Below are 19,517 nucleotides of genomic sequence, written 5' to 3' on the forward strand. Positions count from 1 at the left end.
ATCATATCAACGTTTGTAACTGCATAGATGTATGGAAGTCTCAACACGCCCATGGTATAACACAGGTTCCGTCAGCTGATGGACCATTCAGATTGCAGAATCCTCTAGTGACGTGATGACGTCAGCTTGTAGCACTAATCAATGCACTCTACCTCTGCATGTCTCCCTACTCACCATGACCTCCTTCAACCTAGTTGTCAGCAACTAATAGAAATCCTGTAGTTACTTTAGACTAATAATTATTGTAAAGAATGTTGACCCATTTGGTGTACAATTGTACGAATCATAAAGTACAGTTTTACTTATTATGTTCTCTCTATTTCATTAGCCAATCAGCGCGCTTCCCCGTACCAACAACCAGGTAAGTGAATAAGCATTACCTGTTATTACTGCAAAATGTATCTACATTTCTTATCAACTATGGATCATATATGTATGTGACCAAAGTTCACATAAACTCCTCTCTACATTTTGGCATGTTTTCGCAGATATAACACGGATCGGTATAATTGCCCTATCATTATACTACCATTAGTTTTACTGATTTAGTCTCTGGTTGATATCGTCATTACATATGTCGTGCACTAGTGTCCCGTGAAGAGCCGGGGTAGAATAGGTCTTCAGCAACACCGTGCTTGCCGTAAAAGGCGACTATGCTTGTCATGAGAGGCGACTAATGGGATCGGGTGGTCAACCACGCTGACTTGATACATGTCATCGCATCCCAATTCCGTGGACCGATGCTCATGATGTCAATCACTGGATTGTCTGGTCCAGACTCGATAATTTACAGAGCGCCGTCATATAGCTGGAATATTGCTGAGTCTGGCGTTAAGCAACAAACAAACAAACAAACAAACAAAAGTGTCATGGGTTGTTCCCTGAGCCCTCCTGGGTACATCAACCCTTTCACCAGTGGGGGCACGGGTGGCCAAGACGTTTAAGGCGCCGCGATTCGCTGTGCACGCCAGAAACCTATGATTGTGGGTTCGAATCCCGGTTCGCCCCGATTATGTTTCTAGGTTTGTCAGCACCATACCCGTGGTCGTGGGTTTCACCGAAGTGGTAAACGTCTGAGACCTGCATCACTTCGGGCTTTCCTCCCACATTAAGCTGGCACGCCGTGATATAACTGGAATACTGTTAAAAGCGGCGTTAAACCAAACTCACCCACCCACCCATCTTTCACCAGTCGAGGGTCCAGTGGACAATGAATGTATCCTACCTCACACCTAATTATATTGTAGGTATGTCTTATGTACGCATGCTTTGGTAAGAATCGTTAAGAATACCACAGATAGGCATTTATCAACTTCGTTCAATTTTCACATTCATTGCACATTACCGTCGACAGAAAGCAAACTTATTATTCCCAATGATCGATTTCAATCGGAACAAATTGTAAATATCTGGAGAATGGCGTCTTACATCATTAATTCGAGAAACAAAATTGCGGTTTGTATGTTGTAAATGTAACGCTATATGTCAAGTGAGGAAATTGTCAGTGTAGCCCGAATGTACACTTGTATGTGGGTCACATGCATCAATACAATCATTTTTCAAAAGCGTGGCCTTTTGAGTTTTCACAGATAGCAATTATGTATCGGATGCTGATCATCAAACGGCATGGACAATGTTACCATGGCACCGACCATAGATCTCGTGACATATTCATGACAATGCTGATATCTACAGTTCTTCATTTTAACGAGACGCGTGGACAAGACATATAATGCTTCGCAATTCGCCGTGCGTCCCGTACAAACGCCAGAAACCAAAGAGTGAGTGAGTGAGTGAGTGAGTGAGTGAGTGAGTGAGTGAGTATGGTTTTACGCTGCTTTTAGCAATATTCCAGCAATATCGCGGCGGTGGACATCAGAAATGGGCTTCATACATTGTACCCATGTCGGGAATCGAACCCAGGTATTCGGCGCAACGAGCGTACGCTTTAACCACTAGGCTACCCGACCGCCCCAGAAACCAAAGAAACCCAACTTCGTTTATGGTTAGACAGCGCCAGTATGGCAAGCCGTTTTCACATTTATTACGGAATTACAGACATCTTCAATTGTTTTAAAAGTATCGGTATTTTATTTAGAGATATCAATAATGATTTTAGGACATCAAAAAATAATTAAAGATATCTTAAATTCATTTCTGATATCCATAATACAATTACTGATATCTTAAAATGTTACGGTGATATCAACAAATTAGTTTGTGATATCTCTAAATGTACTTAAGATATCATTTAACAATTACCATCCTACAGTACATAAATATATTAGAAATAAATTCAAGTTATCTTAAATTCAATTCAAGATATCTTGAAAAAGGTTTTACATATCCACAAATGCATTACAGATATCTTTAATTCAAATAGAGATATCTTTAATTCAATTAAGTTTCGCAGTAGTGTTCTTATTATGTCACAGTAGTGTCGCAGTAGTATAGTAGTAGTGTCGCATAAGTGTCGCATAAGTGTCGCATTAGTGTAGAAGAAGTGTCATGCTTATGTTACATTAATACCGATTTAGTGGCTTAATTATGTAACATTATTGTCACAGTAGTGTCATAATTATGAAGCAGTAGTGTCGCATTAGTGTCGTAGTATTGTCGAAGTAGTGTCGCATTAGTTTCATAATTATATAACAGTTGTATCACATTAGTGTCGCATAAGTGTCGTTGTAGTGTCGAAGTAGTTTCATAATTATATAACAGTACTGTCGCATTAGTGTCGCATAAGTGTCGTAGTAGTGTCGCACTAGTTTCGCAGGAGGGTCATAAATATGTCGCAGTAGTGTCGCAGTAGTGTCGGGGCGGTCGAGTAGCCAAGTGGTTAAAGCGTTCGGTCGTCACGCCGAAGGCCCGGGTTCGAGTCCCGACATGGGTACAAGGTGTAAAGCCAGTTTGTGGTGTCCCCTGCTGTGATATTGCTGGAATATTGCTAAAAGCGGCGTGAAACCTCACTCATTAGCTCACACGCAGAAGTGTCGCAGCAGTGTCGCATTAGTCGCGCATTAGTGGCGCATTAGCGGTATAATTATGTAGCAGTAGTACCGTATTAGTGGCTTAATTATGTAACATTACTGTCGCAGTAGTGTCATAATTATGCGACATTATTGTCGCAGAAGTGTCTTAATTATGCAGCAGTAGTGTCGCATTAGTGTCATAATTATACAGCAGTAGTGTCATAATTATGTAGCAGTAGTGTCGCAATGGTGTCATAATCACGTAACATTTATGTCGCAGTAGTGTCATGATTATGTAGCAGTAGTGTCGCAGTAGTGTCATAATCATGTAACAGTTGTGTCGCAGTAGTGTCATAATTTTGTAGCAGTAGTGTCGCAGTAGTGTCAAAATCATGTAACAGTTATCAGTATCAGTATCAGTAGTGTCATTATTATGTGGCTGTAGTGTCGCAGTTGTGTCACATAAGTTTCGTAGTACTGTCGCAGTTTCATAATTATGTATCAATAGTGTCGCATTAGTGTCTCAGTAGTGTCGTTATTATGTAGCAGTAGTGTCGCAGTTCCGCCGGCGCTATGCCGCAGTAAGACAGACCTTTGACTTTAACTCAGATTAGGTACAGAACTTTTATTTGCAAACTGTAGCAATCCACACACCGATGCAGATCTTATGTTCTACAGCACTCGGGAAATCATTGTCATTCTTTTCCTTCAAGCATATTCTCCATGGCAGCAAGGTATGTTATCAACATTCCTTTGCCGTTGTTGTTGTCATGTGTGTATACATATATAGTATATATATATGCTACAGTCAATGTGTAAAATGGTCAACCACTTTATTCGGTGTTAAACAACAAACCAACAAACTTTTCACAAAGCCAAATAAGAAAAATGCCTAAATATTTGAGTTATATAACTATATACCTGAAACATCTATCGATTTCATTTTGATAACGAATTCAAAACATATTAATTTTTACTTTCTTCAACCATTGACCGAAAATGATAGGATTAAAAGAAAAAGTCATTGTAATTTTTTAATACTCCTAGCATAATTGATCTAGTTTGATGTTTAAAGCCTTTTTCATTTATCTAAAAAAATTGATATAATGGGCAGATTTTTCAGTCAAAGTGTGTAATTACTGCAATATTTTGGCATCTTTAGACATATATTTCTGAGTATATCGCATTTTACCCATTGACTGTTACATAGCATATACTGTAGCCTGTCGTGGTACAGCAACCTTGAGACACACCGCTTCCACACCGCTTCCACACCGCGCAGCGTCACAGAGCGTTGCCGTATCAGAACCGGTCATGCAGTGATCACATGTAGCTCTATATGCTCATACTGCCTTTATACTTCACATGCGTCTATCATTTATATGTTAGTATTGCTGCTTGCACTGTGAACATAACAATACCATATATACATATCCATTAATCATGAGGTAGTCAATTATCCAATGGCAGGTTGTTCATGTATGTATTCCTGCCTGACAATGACGTGTACAGTAAACTACGGTTATAGCGAATACGCTTATAACGAACTGACAGATATAACGAACTTACTTTTTTAGTCCCGACTATTTGCTGTAGTTATGCTGTATATATGCTTATAACGAACTACGGTTATAACGAACTAAAATTAGCAGTCCCTTTTATTTCGTTATAACCGTAGTTTACTGTAGATGTAATAGAATCTATACAATCTCCACATAACGATTAATTGTGTGATAATCAAATACCATCGCCACTAATCAGTAACCCTGAACGTAGTTCATATCATAATCTGCTCCGACAAGGAATGCGCACCCCGTGTACATGTATTGGAATATTTACATAATTATATAAGAATATATTTACCATAATATTTAATCAATGAAAATGTGTGAGAGGCAAATAAGATAAGCAGAAACCATTCAAAATTGGTTCAGTCACAAGATATTATTTCAGACAGTTACAAAGCAAATTAGTGAGTGAGCGAGTTGGGTTTAACGCCGCTTTTAACAGTATTCCAGTCATATCACGGCTTGTCAGATTAATGTGGGAGGAATGCCCGAAGTGATGCAGGTCTCAGACGTTTACCACTTCGGTGAAATCCACGAGCACGGGTATGGTGCTGACAAACCTAGAAACATAATCGGGGCGAACCGGGATTCGAACCCACAATTTAAGATTTCTGGCTTGCCCAAGGGACGCAACTCTGCACAGCGATTTGCGGCGCCGAAGACGACTGATAAGCAAACCTGCAGAGTCCTTCTCTTGGATGAAGTCGGCTGGCCTGAAAAGTGACACAGAAGGCCTTCTGTTTGCTGTTCAGGACCAGTAACTTCCCACTCGAAACAGTCCATGTGTGATTTTGCATCAAACTGTAAATATGAAATGTAGATATGTAATAATTTAATGAGACTGTCCAACACATTGTGTGGGGATGCCCAGCTTTGGCACAAACACAGTATCTTAAGCGACATGATGAAGTGGATCGATCATTTTATTACCGTCTTCGCCGTGCTTGTGGTTTGGACACAGAGGTCCATCCATTGTACGACCCGGAATATGTAGAGGGCGTCATGGAAAATGATAAATACAAAATTCATTGGAATAGGCCGGTATACAGCCTCAGACGTATCCAGGCCAACAAACCTGATCTTGTCCTTTTTGATAAATCCAATGAAATCATTTACATTATTGAATTTTCTGTCCCTTTTGACACCAATGTGATTAACAAGATTCAGGAAAAACATGGCAAATATGCAGACCTCGTCCCGCTTACATCCTAAGTACCAAGTTGTCCGACTCCCAATTGTTTTCGGTGCCTCAGGTTTGGTGCCTCCCAATCTGTTGACTGACATTGGGAGAGTACCCGGGTTGCTTCCAGGAATACAGCCCTTCTGACAATCTGGGTAATGAAGAAGGCTGCAGTGTTAGGGAGTCTTCACATTTTCCGAAGAGTTCTGGGTGGGTTTGACTAGGCTCCTTTGAGAAGTCCCATTCGCTGTCTGGGTTGCGTGTAGAGGGGACAAGGGTCCCATCCAAGTGAGGCACATTTCGATCAAAGACAAGGAGAGACCACATGTGTTACATGTGCTTCAGTGTGGGTCAGGACCAAAGCCCTAGAAACTTTCAGGAACCAAGCTGCCAAACACGTTCCTCCATCAAGGTCTCTCTGCAACCAACGTTGCTTAACTGTACCTGATTTGTGACCTGTGCGCCGTGCAAAGGACCGCGTGCCGTGCCGTGTATATACTAGTATAGCGGCTATAGCGGCAATCTTAGTGAAGCTGACGGCCAGGTGTAAATCAGTACTACATATTCGTGACCAACTCGTGTTATTCCGGGACAAGCCGAATAGCGACTCGTGCCCCTCTCATGGCCATTTTTGCGACCGGGTTCCGTCTCAGCGCAAACGGGCATACCTAAAATAATTGACAACTCGTCGTGTTATGGTTCACATATATATCCCGAAATATTATATATATATTTCAGATGTAATTTAAAGCACATCTGGACATGCGGAATTATACAGTATGATTGAACACATTTAACGGTGCCTTGGGTATATTTTTAGATGCAAGACATATGTAAAATCAAAAAATATTTCTGAGGGAATCCTTGACGAAGAACTTGAAATCATACGCGCATTCTGATTGGTTTGTCGTATTTTCGCACATAACTTTCATCGATAGAGGGACGAGTCTTCGTGCAGGTTACGGAAAGAGACGAGTGTTGACGAATGCAGTACAACACAGTAGCTATAATCAGCACAACAGAGTCAAATGCAGTGCCCTCAGGGGACAGGCATTGGTTGCGAGGGGATTATTTTAACACAGGATCCAAACGGATGTATATCCATAACAGGATAGTGTCTATTCCGTATATATAACTCGGGCTATATCATTGTATAAAACGCGCAATAGCTATATATATCTATATATACATACATGCATGCGCATTTGTCTGTAATAGTTAAAATATCTACTCATGAATATTAGCACGCAATACATCTAAGCAAGCTATATTCACTTAAGAATTTCGTAACAGGGGTCAATTATATCAATAAACTGTTTGTTAATAATTAAGTTGAATGGCCTTAATTATGAGAAATTAAAAGCTGGATATACGTGTAAATTATAAACGATATGATAAACGATTAATATGAATGAAAACAACCCAATCGATTTGATTTTGTGACGGTTAACACAGTTTGATATGTACTCCAAATAATCTCTGACCTCTGACCTTTGACCAGTCATGCAGGGAGGGTTTCACCTATCGTCAATGCCTGATCCAGCTGACCCGCCTGATGGTAACCCTGTGACCTTGACATAATAAATCATGTATTCGGTAACCTTGAACTTTGAAGTGTCACATAACTGGTTTCCGTGACCTCGAATGTTATGTACATGTTAGCTTTATGCTGCTTTTATATAGATTAAACATATTAACAGATTTAAATGTAAACATATGTCCAGTCATAACCCAGTGAGCTAAAGTTCGTCGAGACGTCAAAAGTGCGAGATATAACCTTGTGATTCTGTGAATACTGGAAACTGTGAAAGTAGTGTTATGTCCAAGTTATATAAAGTAGATTAATATTGACTTTGCGTAGCGGGGCGTGGAGTCATCCCACTGATGACATCCTTACCTTTTCAGCTTGCTGACAGGGTTAACCTCTGATCAGAAGGTCCATGGTTCGAATCCCATCACAAGACTAGGAAGTTTTATGTCACCCACATTTGCACCAAACGTGAGCACGTTCATATTAGATTTGAGCAAAATAAGTCTCAGTACCCAACTTTGCGTCCTTGACGTGCCTTCTGTTGACGGGGTACTCCCTGCTCAAATTTAATATGAATGTAGCGGCAATAAAACTTCCGAGTCCCGTGATGGGATTCGAACCACGGACCTTCTGATTCGAGGTTGGACGCCTTGTCCACATAACCAAGGTAAGGATGTCATGTGTGGGATGACTACACGCCCTGCTACATTTGTTTCGGTCGTCAGTGACTCCACGGCTTAGTTCCCATTTCATCTGATTTCAAGGATGTGTAGTATATCAATCTTAAGGGCTTTCTTCTTCATCTTCAGTTCCCGCACCTGCGCAACCATGGGGGCAACAAAGTAAGTCCGTCATTTTCTTCAAAGGAGACATGTATCATTTTCATTCATAATTCATATTTTCCATTTAACTTATACAGTAGCATGCTTAACAGTTAACGTTTCATAATCTCATTAAGTCTCCCGCATAACTTTCTTGAACATTCCTTATGGATATATATATTCCTTACAAGCATATACTCATCATTCATTGTCGTGGTATACCTTGTCTGTGAGACTAACATCTAATCTCCAAGCATGATACGGCGTGTCTGTTTCTCCCAAGAGACACCAAATATGGATCCATGAGCGATCACCCACCCCACCCACCCTTTGACTATACAGGCTGTACGTCAAAAGATGCTTTACCATCAGAACATCAGACAGTTATGAATTAGATAATGGATATTAACGCATCAATACAATTACATCTCCCTTAAGCTATTTTGTTATCATCTGGTTCAGAATTTTTAAAGGTTTTGAAAATAGGCCCTGTGTGAACGTTTCCTACCGCGATATGAAATAGAATCGGTTTGAAATGTTAGTCACACTGGGAGGTGGCAAGGTTTCACTCTTCCCCGATGTATTTTATAATCGTACGTTTAGTTGATGGAACAAAACTCCCATTACCTGGATGGTTGCCCGATTTGTGAACCAACTGCTTTCTTTAAATGCAATGTTTAAATAGTCATATCCTAGGAACATATAGTTATTATTTCAGACGGACCAGCATGGCAACAAGGCCCGCCTACAGCAGATCCTGCAGATACTCCCGGTCAGTTGTTGGCCCCTGGGCTCGGCAGGGCATTTCTTATACTACTCCAACCATTCTAAGGATGCTTGTTTCCTTCCCATCACATGGACATACCTGACTAAATGTAGCATTTAAATGCAGATGAACATAATGGATATAAGATGGTTGATAAAAGAAACTAAAAATCCCCTCAAATAACCATTTTCCTTTGATAACTTTTTTAGAAAGTACATATATATCAGAATGGGTCGGTATCATCGCACCCAAACAGAAACCAACATGGCTTTGTTATTCCGCATGATTTCTATCCTGAAGTTAAAACTATGATCCTTAGCAATGGTTGAGTAGTATGATCATGTTATGGGACAATGGGTGATAAAATAAGGGCCAGAAGGGGATATATAATAAAGGTGGAGCGGAACACAGCTATTAAGATATTGCTTTTGTAATCCCACTTTGGTATGTACGACTCGATGGTAGTCGGTTGGTTGATGGCTCACCCGAGGATCTGCCAAATATATTAACTATAACCATTTATCTAACAGGTATATCATTCACATCTTTTTTTTCCTCCAATCACTGGCATGTCCGATCTTTTCCCATTCCTTTCATTAGGGGAATGTTGACATTCATTGTCAATCCAAGCATGTGAGACCTATGCATTTCGTCATCATGTTGTCATATTCAGACCGTATGCATTAAGTCACCATGACGTCATATTCACCACGCATGCATTACGTCATCATGACGTCATATTCACCATTCTCCGGATGCATGTTATAACTTATATATCATCTGTATCTGGCATGACTGAGTGAATGTTGATTACCGCCGCGACCAGCGATGGTACATGTATGTAATGCATCATATCTGGACCAGACACAGTGACTGAAAGCATGAACACCAGTCCGCTCCATTTAGTCACGGTGACCCTCTTTGGTCGCATTTTACGAAATGGGTACAGGAGACATTCTCCCTCTGAATCTCAAAGCAGACTCCCTGTTATCGTTTTACACATAGCAAAAGGACAAGGCATGTTAACAACGTGAAGATCCGGGGAGGAATAGGTCTTCAGCAACTCATGCTTGCTGTAAAAGGCGACTATGCTTGTCGTAAGAGGCTACTAACGGGATCGGGTGGTGTCATCGATCCCAATTGCGTGGATCGATGCTCATGATGCCAATCACTGGATTATCTGGTCCAGACTCGATTATTTACAGACCGCCGTCATATAGCTGGAATATTGCTGAGTGCGGCGTTAAACAACAAACAAACAAATAAAAACATGCCAGTCACCGGATTGCCATGTCCAGACTCGATTATTTACAGACTGACGTCATATAGCTTTAATACAGCTGATTGAGGCGTTAAACAAAAAAAACAATTACATGTATTTAGTTATTCATGCTGTTCTGTTTTAAGCTGTTGGCGCCCCGGGGTCACCAGGAAGCAGCACCTCCCTTCTTATGTCAGCCCTTTTACCTAATTACCCAAGCGCGGACAAATATAAACCAAACGCAGGTATAGACCCCTTATCCGGAGCTACCTTACCGTATCCCCGTGTCAACGCCCACCATTATTGACAATAGCTATGGCACTATCTATATGCAGACATGTATAATTTTGATAACTGTTCCAGAGTTAATATGCACATGCATACTCAAGGTAAATGCAGATCGCGTTTGTCGCTAACGATACCTGAAGGGGAGCTACCTGTGTATTCTAATATCCCGTTTTTTTATGTTAAATAATAATAATCATATCTCATTTGCAAACATATAAATGACGTCAAAGAGGGAGGAATTTTCACATTTTGACTTCGTGACACAAATGGTGACTTTAATTTTAGCGATGCTTTCTGTCATGTATCCAAACTATATCTGCTTCTGTAGCTGTTTCCAAAACAAAAGCCGGACAACCAGCTCCAACGGCTCCCAAGGCTCCATCACCTCCAACGGCACTCCCATCAGCATCAGCACCAACTGCTTCACCCTCTCTGTCACGTGGTCTCAACGACAACATGCATAACTACCCTTCCCCACCTACCTCCAGGCCAAGCTCTGGGGGTGACCACCATCCCAGTAAACCCAAACCATCTTCCATGTCACGTCCCGTGAGTGATTACCTGCCCAGCAACGCCCAACCATCTTCCATGTCACGTCCCGTGAGTGATTACCTGCCCAGCAACGCCCAACCATCTTCCATGTCACGTCCCGTGAGTGATTACCTGCCCAGCAACGCCCAACCATCTTCCATGTCACGTCCCGTAAGTGACTACCTACCCAGCAACGCTCAACCATCTTCCATGTCACGTCCCGTAAGTGACTACCTACCCAGCAACGCTCAACCATCTTCCATGTCACGTCCCGTGAGTGATTACCTGCCCAGCAACGCCCAACCATCTTCCATGTCACGTCCCGTGAGTGATTACCTGCCCAGCAACGCCCAACCATCTTCAATGTCACGTTCAGTGAGTGACTACCTGCCCAGCAACGCCCCTTCCATGTCACGCTCCATCAATGACTATCTACCCAGCAATCCCTCGTCATCACCTTCCGTGTCACGTCCTGCGAACGGCTACCCATCCAGCGACCCTTATGCAGGTACCCACCACATACGATGCCATGACGTCATACGTCGTCAAACTTGCATGCACAAGTCTTTAAAATGATATGTTATTTAAAGATTAAACCAATGTGTCATGTTACTTGAAACAATGTTTTCAGTTTGTATTCCTTTATTTTCTAACATGTGTCAGTTAGATTATAGTCCTAGATAATGCTAATCGTGTGATGTGTGTAATACAAGTAGTTAGCTATATAGATAACTGTAGACAGTGTATTTAGTGGAGCATCTGAATTTATATGTCTTAACTCTCTGTGAGATTAATCACTGAGCATACTGCACAAGGACACTATTTCCTATCAACAGAATTATCATTTTAATATTACAGAAAAAACGTTTTCATTCTCAATAATGTCAGCTGAGTATAAGACACTAAATATCGATGTGTACCTTTGATGTACTTTTCGCTGCATGCACCTCTGTAGAAACATATTGAGAATGTTTTGTACTTCTTTTAAAGTGCGTAGTTTCCTCAATGTCCCTACCAATGGAGCAGGAGTCATGACCATCCGTCAGACATCGCCAAAGCTGTTTTTGATGCAGTTCATGTAATTGATGTGATGAAAACATAACATCGTGCATTATTCATTAACGCTTTGGGTCGCTACTTTAACACTCCTATATGCTACAAGAGGTTGAGGTTGACTAAACCACTTACACGGATAATCACCCTGTAATATTCACCGGGTATCTATACATGAGTGTCACTGTAACGTGAAACATGTACCGTGCTCTACACGGCTACATATCTACTTAAGTTCAATATGTTTTATGTCACTGCAGTATACAAAATAATGAATGCCTGCTTGCCACACCCACATCTTTCGTTTATTTAATGTAATGCAAATAAAATGAAGTTTAATATTTTTTACTTAAGATCCCAAAACAATATGCACATGTAGTACTATGTTACATTCAGATCGAATAGTTTTGTATAGTAAAGTACGTTTATAACGAACACGCTTATAACGAACTGACCGATATAACGAAATTATTTGTAGTCCCGACCATTTGTTGTATACATGTTTTTTTACAAGATACAGTAAACTACGGTTATAACGAACACGCTTATATCGAACTGACCGATATAACGAACTTATTTTTAGTCCCGCCCATTTGTGGTATAAATGCTGTATATATGCCTATAATGAACTACGGTTATTACGAACTAAAATTAGTGGTCCCTTTCAGTTCGTCATAACCGTAGTTGACTGTATTGTCATGTGTTGTTGTTTGTTTGTTTGTCATGGTGACTAATTATTGCTGTTGACATGTTACAGCTCAACCAGGCGGAGGCGCTCAGTGGCAAGGAGGCAAGTCTGTCAGTGTTATAGAATCAGTATTGTAAAGCGAGTATGAATCTTTGCTGTGATATGATTGGCTAAGAACGTGATGAAATTAGATTCGGAATATCCTAGACTATTCCCTGCGCATGGATATTTTCTTAACAAGTATATTTCCCCTCAAATCAAAACTTGAAGGATGAGCTATTCTAATTATTTCTATTCCGATGGGTCATTGTTTATCAGAACAACTGGGATTTGGTTTGTTTATTTTCAGTTCAATTATGACTGAATCATGTGACGTCATCAACTGTATCATGACGTTCACGTATAGAGAAATTGCCTCAGAAAATAACTGATAGTTTTTGCATACTACAATGTCGATAAACATGCATGATGTGGTTTTAAGATATCTTGGGTTTGTTTAGTGTTCGGTGACTAGAAAATTTACTACTTGAAATTTTCGGGTACAGAGTATTCAATAACCCCCTAAAATGTGAAAATGCATCATGTTTATATCCTGAAAAAGCAATGTACGTACAAACACAAACGGTTTAGCCGGGAAGTATGGCAATATTATCCTAAAAAATTACAATATACGTTTTGGATCTGAATAAAGATAATATTTTTATATATAAGAGGTGGATGTTCAGCACTGTATATGATTGCGTTATCATCGATTATTAACTTACAGCTTTTGTAACTGTTCCATGTTCCTTTTGAGTACAATCTTTAGGTCATAATGCCGGGATAAATCCGGAATCATGTTCAAAACGGCGTTAAACCCAACTTTCTCACTCACTCTTTGGGTCATAATGCCGGGATAAATCCGGAATCCTGTTCAAAACGGCGTTAAACCCAACTTTCTCACTCACTCTGGGTCATAATGCCGGGATAAAACCGGAATACTGTTCAAAGCGGCGTTAAACCCAACTTACTCACTCACTCTTTTGGTCATAATGCCGGGGTAAAACAGGAATACTGTTCAAAGCGGCGTTAAACCCAACTTACTCACTCACTCTTTAGGTCATAATGCCGGGATAAAACCAGAATACTGTTCAAAGCGGCGTTAAACCTTACTTACTCACTCACTCTTTAGGTCATAATGCCAGGAAAAACCGAACTACTGTTCAAAGCGACGTTAAAACCAACTTACTCACTCATTCTTTAGGTCATAATGCCAGGATAAAACCGGACTACTGTTCAAAGCGGCGTTAAACCCGACTCACTCACTTACACACTCTTCAGGTCATACTGCCGGGGTATAACTGGAATATTGTTCAAATCAGCATTGAACCCAACTCACGCACTGTTCAGGCCATATTGTCGTGATATAACTGGAATAATGTTTAAAGCGACGTTAGACCCAACTCACTCACTCACTCGTTATGTCTTATGATGTGACCCAGTACATCTGTCCATCTACAGCGTTCCCAAATAATGCCCAGGTATTGCTGATATCCAAGACATTTATTACACTCAGATCCACGTCATATGTACATTTTCAGGGAATATATACTGAAACAATTAGGGGTGCTTAACCTATTTCGATGTGTTTATATTTACACGTACTGTCCATGTTAACTTTGATTTCCTTCTCCCGCAGGTTATCCCGACATACCAAATAACTTCTTCGCACCTCCATCATCCAATCAGGGGCCCCGGAATTCAGCGCCCCCTGCCGGTGCTGTGAGAGACTACCCCAACACTTACCCAAATCAAGGACAATCGCAAATGCAACCACAGCCGCAACCACAACAGCAACCGCAACAATCTCAACCTCAACCTCAACCCAAGCCTCAACCACAACCTCAACCACAGCCTCAGCCAAAGCCACAACCACAGCCCACACAAAGACAACCGAGCCCTCAGCCTTATCAGCCGCCCCAACAAGCATATCAACCACAGCCAGCTAATAACACGTATGGCTTTAATCCTTACCCCCCTCGAAACCCGATGGCGCCAGCGATGCCGCCCACGCGACCAATGATGCCCCGCCCCCCTCCAGGCCCCGCCTTCGTTGCCTGGCAGAAGGTACAGCCGTGTATGATGAGCCCAGCTATGCCCGATTTGTGTCGTGTTAATGGAGGTAGGTTACACTTTTCAAAGGTATATAACATAGTGCATCTTCCCGAGACAAGAGCGTTAACTGACTTTACAAGTCCAGTTTCCACCCTTGCCGAACTAGCCTGGAATTCCTGGGCTCGATCGTAGCGCCACCAGTGGCTATTACGAGTTATGTCCATTCTATGCCTCTCCCATATGTACAAATCAGATTCCATGTCTCGTGTCACATGCATTTGTTACAAACAAAATGGTGGCGCCCAGTTAAGACGATATAATCGCCCATCAAGATCTATTTTGTGATAAAACGGTTCTTACTTCGCGAAGTACATCAAATCACGCGAGCACCTTGATTAAAAACATGAAAGATTTGGAAAATATCTGTTGACAACGAGTTGGCGATGAACATGCTTTGCAAATCCTGCATTGGACCGAACTATGCATGACAGTTTACGAACCGGATTTCGATTTCGGTGCGCGATTTTGATTGGACTTTGAAAGATTCGTTTGTCCAGCCAAAATGTAACTCCATAAGCACAGCGTAGTTCGGCAAGGGTGGAAACTGGACTTTTATAGTCAGTTAATTCCCTTGCCTCGGGAAGATGACCATAGTTTTAATCATATGCTGCCTAGTCATCTTATTTGTAGCTGTAATGCTTCTGTAGTTTCATAATGACCACGTTTCTCTTTTGACTGATGAAGGGCATTATTGGCCACGCCTCTCGTTCGAATGTTTCTGTAGTTTAATAATGACCACGTCTCTAGTTTGATTGATGATGTAGGTCATTATTGGCCACGCCCCTCATTTGAATGTTTATCTAGTTTAATAATGACCATTGCTCCAGTTTGATTGATGCCCTGGGTTATAACTGGCCACGCCTCTCGTTCGAATGTTTCTGTTGTTTAATAATGACCACGTCTCTAGTTTGATTGATGATGTGGGTCATTATTGGCCACGCCTCTCGTTCGAATGTTTATGTTGTTTAATAATGACCACGTCTCTAGTTTGATTGATGCTATTGGTCATTATTGGCCACGCCTCTTAACTGAATGTTTATGTTGTTTAATAATGAATATTGCTCCAGTTTGATTGATGCCCTGGGTTATAACTCGCCACGCCTCTCGTTCGAATGTTTCTGTAGTTTAATAATGACCACGTCTCTAGTTTGATTGATGCTATTGGTCATTATTGGCCACGCCTCTCAACTGAATGTTTATGTTGTTTAATAATGAATATTGCTCCAGTTTGATTGATGCCCTGGGTTATGACTGGCCACGCCTCTCGTTCGAATGTTACTGTTACACTATCCGACGAGGACTGAGCCTCACATAGAAGAAATTACGTAAGAGCGAAATAACTTGTAGACATTACACGATTTTATAGCGGAACATTAAAAAACTGTTTGCTGTGACGAGTCAGTAAAATAAGCAGGGGCTGTGACCTTTGGAAAACGGAAAAACCTGAGTAACGTTTAGTGATCACTCAGAAAAAGCTGCCCAACAGAAAAAGGTACCCATGACGATATGAGTACAACACTAGGGATGGATACCCCTTCCGCCAGCAACACCAGAAATGATAGAGGGAATCGATGATATGGTGGGTATTTCCAAGGAGAAATACCTTCCATTATCATAGACACTTTTGCAAAGAAGAAAGTATCAGCTCGTTGGGTCCCAAAGCTTCTGAGTAAAACGCACCAGACACAACATGAGTCGTGATAATCTGGATCTGTTTGAAGCTGACCCAGACATGTTCTTGCAGCGATTTGTTGCTGTGGATAACCATGGCTTCACAAAGACTGTCCCACCAGCTGAGACGGTTATGACCTCCGTGTTCTGGAATGCCCAGGTTGTCATCTTCCAAAAGGCCAGACAACAAACGGGGCGTATTATGCTGCACCTTTGAGGCAATTAGGGGACGAAATTAAGACTTTGACACACGGGAAGGTCAGATAATATGTGTTCTTCCATTAGGAGAATGCGCCAGAGTACAAATCAGTCAATGCCATGGCTTCAATCTACGAGCATAGCTTTGAACTCCTTCAGCACGAACCTGATCTTGGTCTGTCAGGTCCATCTATTCTCGAACATAAACAAAGCTCTAAACCGGAACCATTTCAACGCGAACAATGACTTCACAGCAGCTGCGGGTAACGCTTTGGACAGCCAAGAGGACTTCTACGAAGCTGGGACGAAATCCCCACAATCTCGATGGTAAAAGTGTATCATTGTCGAAGGGGATTATTTGGAAATATAGAACACCTTAGGTCCAGTCTTTCTGTGAGAGGTTCAGAACATACCAATCACCCCTAGTAAATCACTGCTGGTCAAGTCGCTATCTTCGTTAGATATGTTGTTAACGTAGTTCTCATACTATCATCATCTACCACTGGTGTTTTGTGTTGTAAATGGGTGTCAGTATACATCAGGTGGTTTCACCGTGTTTCTGTTCTATGTTTCAGATGGACTACACGTGTACAGGTTGTTCGGTGAGACTAGATCCAGGGTAGAGTGTTGTAACAAGAGCATAGAACAACATAGTGCATAGTACACTGTAATTCACCGTAGTTTACTGTGAAACAAAATGTGTAACGTTGCATGTACAGCACAACATAGAACAGCATAGAACAACATAGTGCATAGTACACTGTAACTCACCGTAGTTCACTATGAAACAAAATGTGTAACGTTGCATGTACAGCACAACATAGAACAGCATAGAACAACAAAGTGCATAGTACACTGTAATTCACCGTAGTTCACTATGAAACAAAATGTGTAACGTTGCATGTACAGCACAACATAGAACAGCATAGAACAACAAAGTGCATAGTACACTGTAATTCACCGTAGTTCACTATGAAACAAAATGTGTAACGTTGCATGTACAGCACAATATAGAACAGCATAGTGCATAGTACACTGTAACTCACCGTAGTTCACTATGAAACAAAATGTGTAACGTTGCATGTACAGCACAACATAGAACAGCATAGTGCATAGTACACTGTAATTCACCGTAGTTCACTATGAAACAAAATGTGTAACGTTGCATGTACAGCACAACATAGAACAGCATAGTGCAACGCAGTACAACGTAGTACAGCATAGGAAAATATAGTACAAAGTAGAACAGCATAGTGCAATGTAGAACAAAATATAACAATATAGCAGTATAGTGAAACGTAGCACAACGTAGAAAAACACGGTACAACGTAGAACAGCATATTGCAATGTAGAACAGCATAGAAAAATTTAGTACAGCATAGAACAGTATAGTACAACGTAGAACAGTATAGTGAAACATAGTACAGCGTAGAACAGTATAGTTCAACGTAGAACAGTATTGAACAGCATAGTGCAATATATAACAGCATAGAAAAATAATATACAGCATGGAACAGTATAGTACAACGTAGAACAGCATAGTGCAATGTAGAACAGGATAGAAAAATATATTACAGCATAGAACAGTATAGTACAACGTAGAACAGTATAGTGAAACATAGTACAACGTAGAACAGCATAGTACAACGTAGAACAGTATTGAACAGCATAGTGCAATATATAACAGCATAGAAAAATAATGTACAGCATGGAACAGTATAGTACAACGTAGAACAGCATAGTGCAATGTAGAACAGGATAGAAAAATATAGTACGGCATAGAACAGAATTGTAGAACGTAGAACAGTATAGCACAACGTGGAAAAGCATAGTACAACGTAGAACAGCAAAGAAAAGCTGAGTGTAATGTAAAACAGCATAGCAAAATATAATACAGCATAGAACTGTATAGTCGATCATACTTGACACGCAGTAATTTATGCAGTGTGCCTTAAATAGTTATTTATTTTTTGTGTATTCAAAACATGTTGTTTATTGGACTTGTCTAGACAATCGTAAGTCAGTGTGCAAAGTTACGTCCCTGGAATGTGCCACAATTCTCTCACCGCAGGTCCAAACACTAGCGGGGCGGTGGGGTAGCCTAGCGGTTAAAGTGTTTGGTCGTCACGCCGATGGCCCGGGCTCGATTCTTCACATGACTGCAACATCTGAAGCCCATTTCTGGTGTCCCCAGCCGCGATATTGCTGGAATATTGCTAAAAGCGGCGTAAAACTATACTCACTCACTAACTCAAATCATGATTCGTCATGATCAGGATTTTCTGTTTCCCGCCTAGATATAACTCAAATAGTGCAGGTGATGACGTTAAACCTAACTATCTTACTCGCTTACATATTTTACCGTTTATTTTCAGATGTCATTGAAATAGCCAAAACACTACCACGGGTCCCAAGTAAGTATTTCAGTGGGTGCCTCACAAACCTTTAACCTTGATGGAGTCGAACCTGCTGTATTGCCATCGTGCGTCTTCGATGAGAACTTGTATTTGACATCACTGCACTACAAGACTTTGTAGTAGTAGTCTCTGATACATCATAGAGATTTTTGTGATTAACATGTCATGTTTATTTCAAGGTTGCTATAGAAACGCGCCCAGGGCTGACTGCTCCCAGCCGCACCAAGCCATGGCCTTATGGAACAGAGACTTCTGCCGATGTAAAAACAACCCAACAGCCGAATGCATGTACGTAGTCAGCAAGCAAAGGTGGGGGTGGGGGTGGGGTTCGGGGTGGGGTTTGGGGTGGGGTTCAGGGTGGGGGTGAGGGCAGGGGTGGGCTAGGGTTTGGGTAGGGGTTGGGTTGTAGGTGTGTAGG

General features: G+C 41.2%; 1 protein-coding gene across 14 annotated transcripts in view; it reads left to right on the plus strand.

The window, feature by feature from the left end:
- The window catches only part of LOC124151613 (basic proline-rich protein-like), a 42,711-nt gene that overhangs the window by 20,109 nt on the left and 3,085 nt on the right, over positions 1-19,517 (plus strand). For 6 of the 14 annotated variants that reach the window (XM_046524151.2, XM_046524150.2, XM_046524154.2 and 3 more), the window contains 12 exons: positions 329-361; positions 3,686-3,706; positions 7,222-7,278; positions 8,061-8,093; positions 8,791-8,844; positions 10,246-10,344; positions 10,716-11,426; positions 12,729-12,761; positions 14,338-14,820; positions 17,258-17,284; positions 19,058-19,096; positions 19,279-19,387. In XM_046524151.2, coding sequence (XP_046380107.2) covers positions 329-361; positions 3,686-3,706; positions 7,222-7,278; positions 8,061-8,093; positions 8,791-8,844; positions 10,246-10,344; positions 10,716-11,426; positions 12,729-12,761; positions 14,338-14,820; positions 17,258-17,284; positions 19,058-19,096; positions 19,279-19,387 — 1,699 coding nt within the window. The remainder of the gene's footprint in view (positions 1-328; positions 362-3,685; positions 3,707-7,221; positions 7,279-8,060; positions 8,094-8,790; positions 8,845-10,245; positions 10,345-10,715; positions 11,427-12,728; positions 12,762-14,337; positions 14,821-17,257; positions 17,285-19,057; positions 19,097-19,278; positions 19,388-19,517) is intronic. The other 8 variants (XM_046524155.2, XM_046524164.2, XM_048380829.1 and 5 more) reach the window with 5 other exon arrangements.

This window comes from Haliotis rufescens, unplaced genomic scaffold, assembly GCF_023055435.1.
Source record: "Haliotis rufescens isolate VD_foot unplaced genomic scaffold, xgHalRufe1.0.p SCAF_33, whole genome shotgun sequence".
NCBI lineage: Eukaryota > Metazoa > Mollusca > Gastropoda > Lepetellida > Haliotidae > Haliotis > Haliotis rufescens.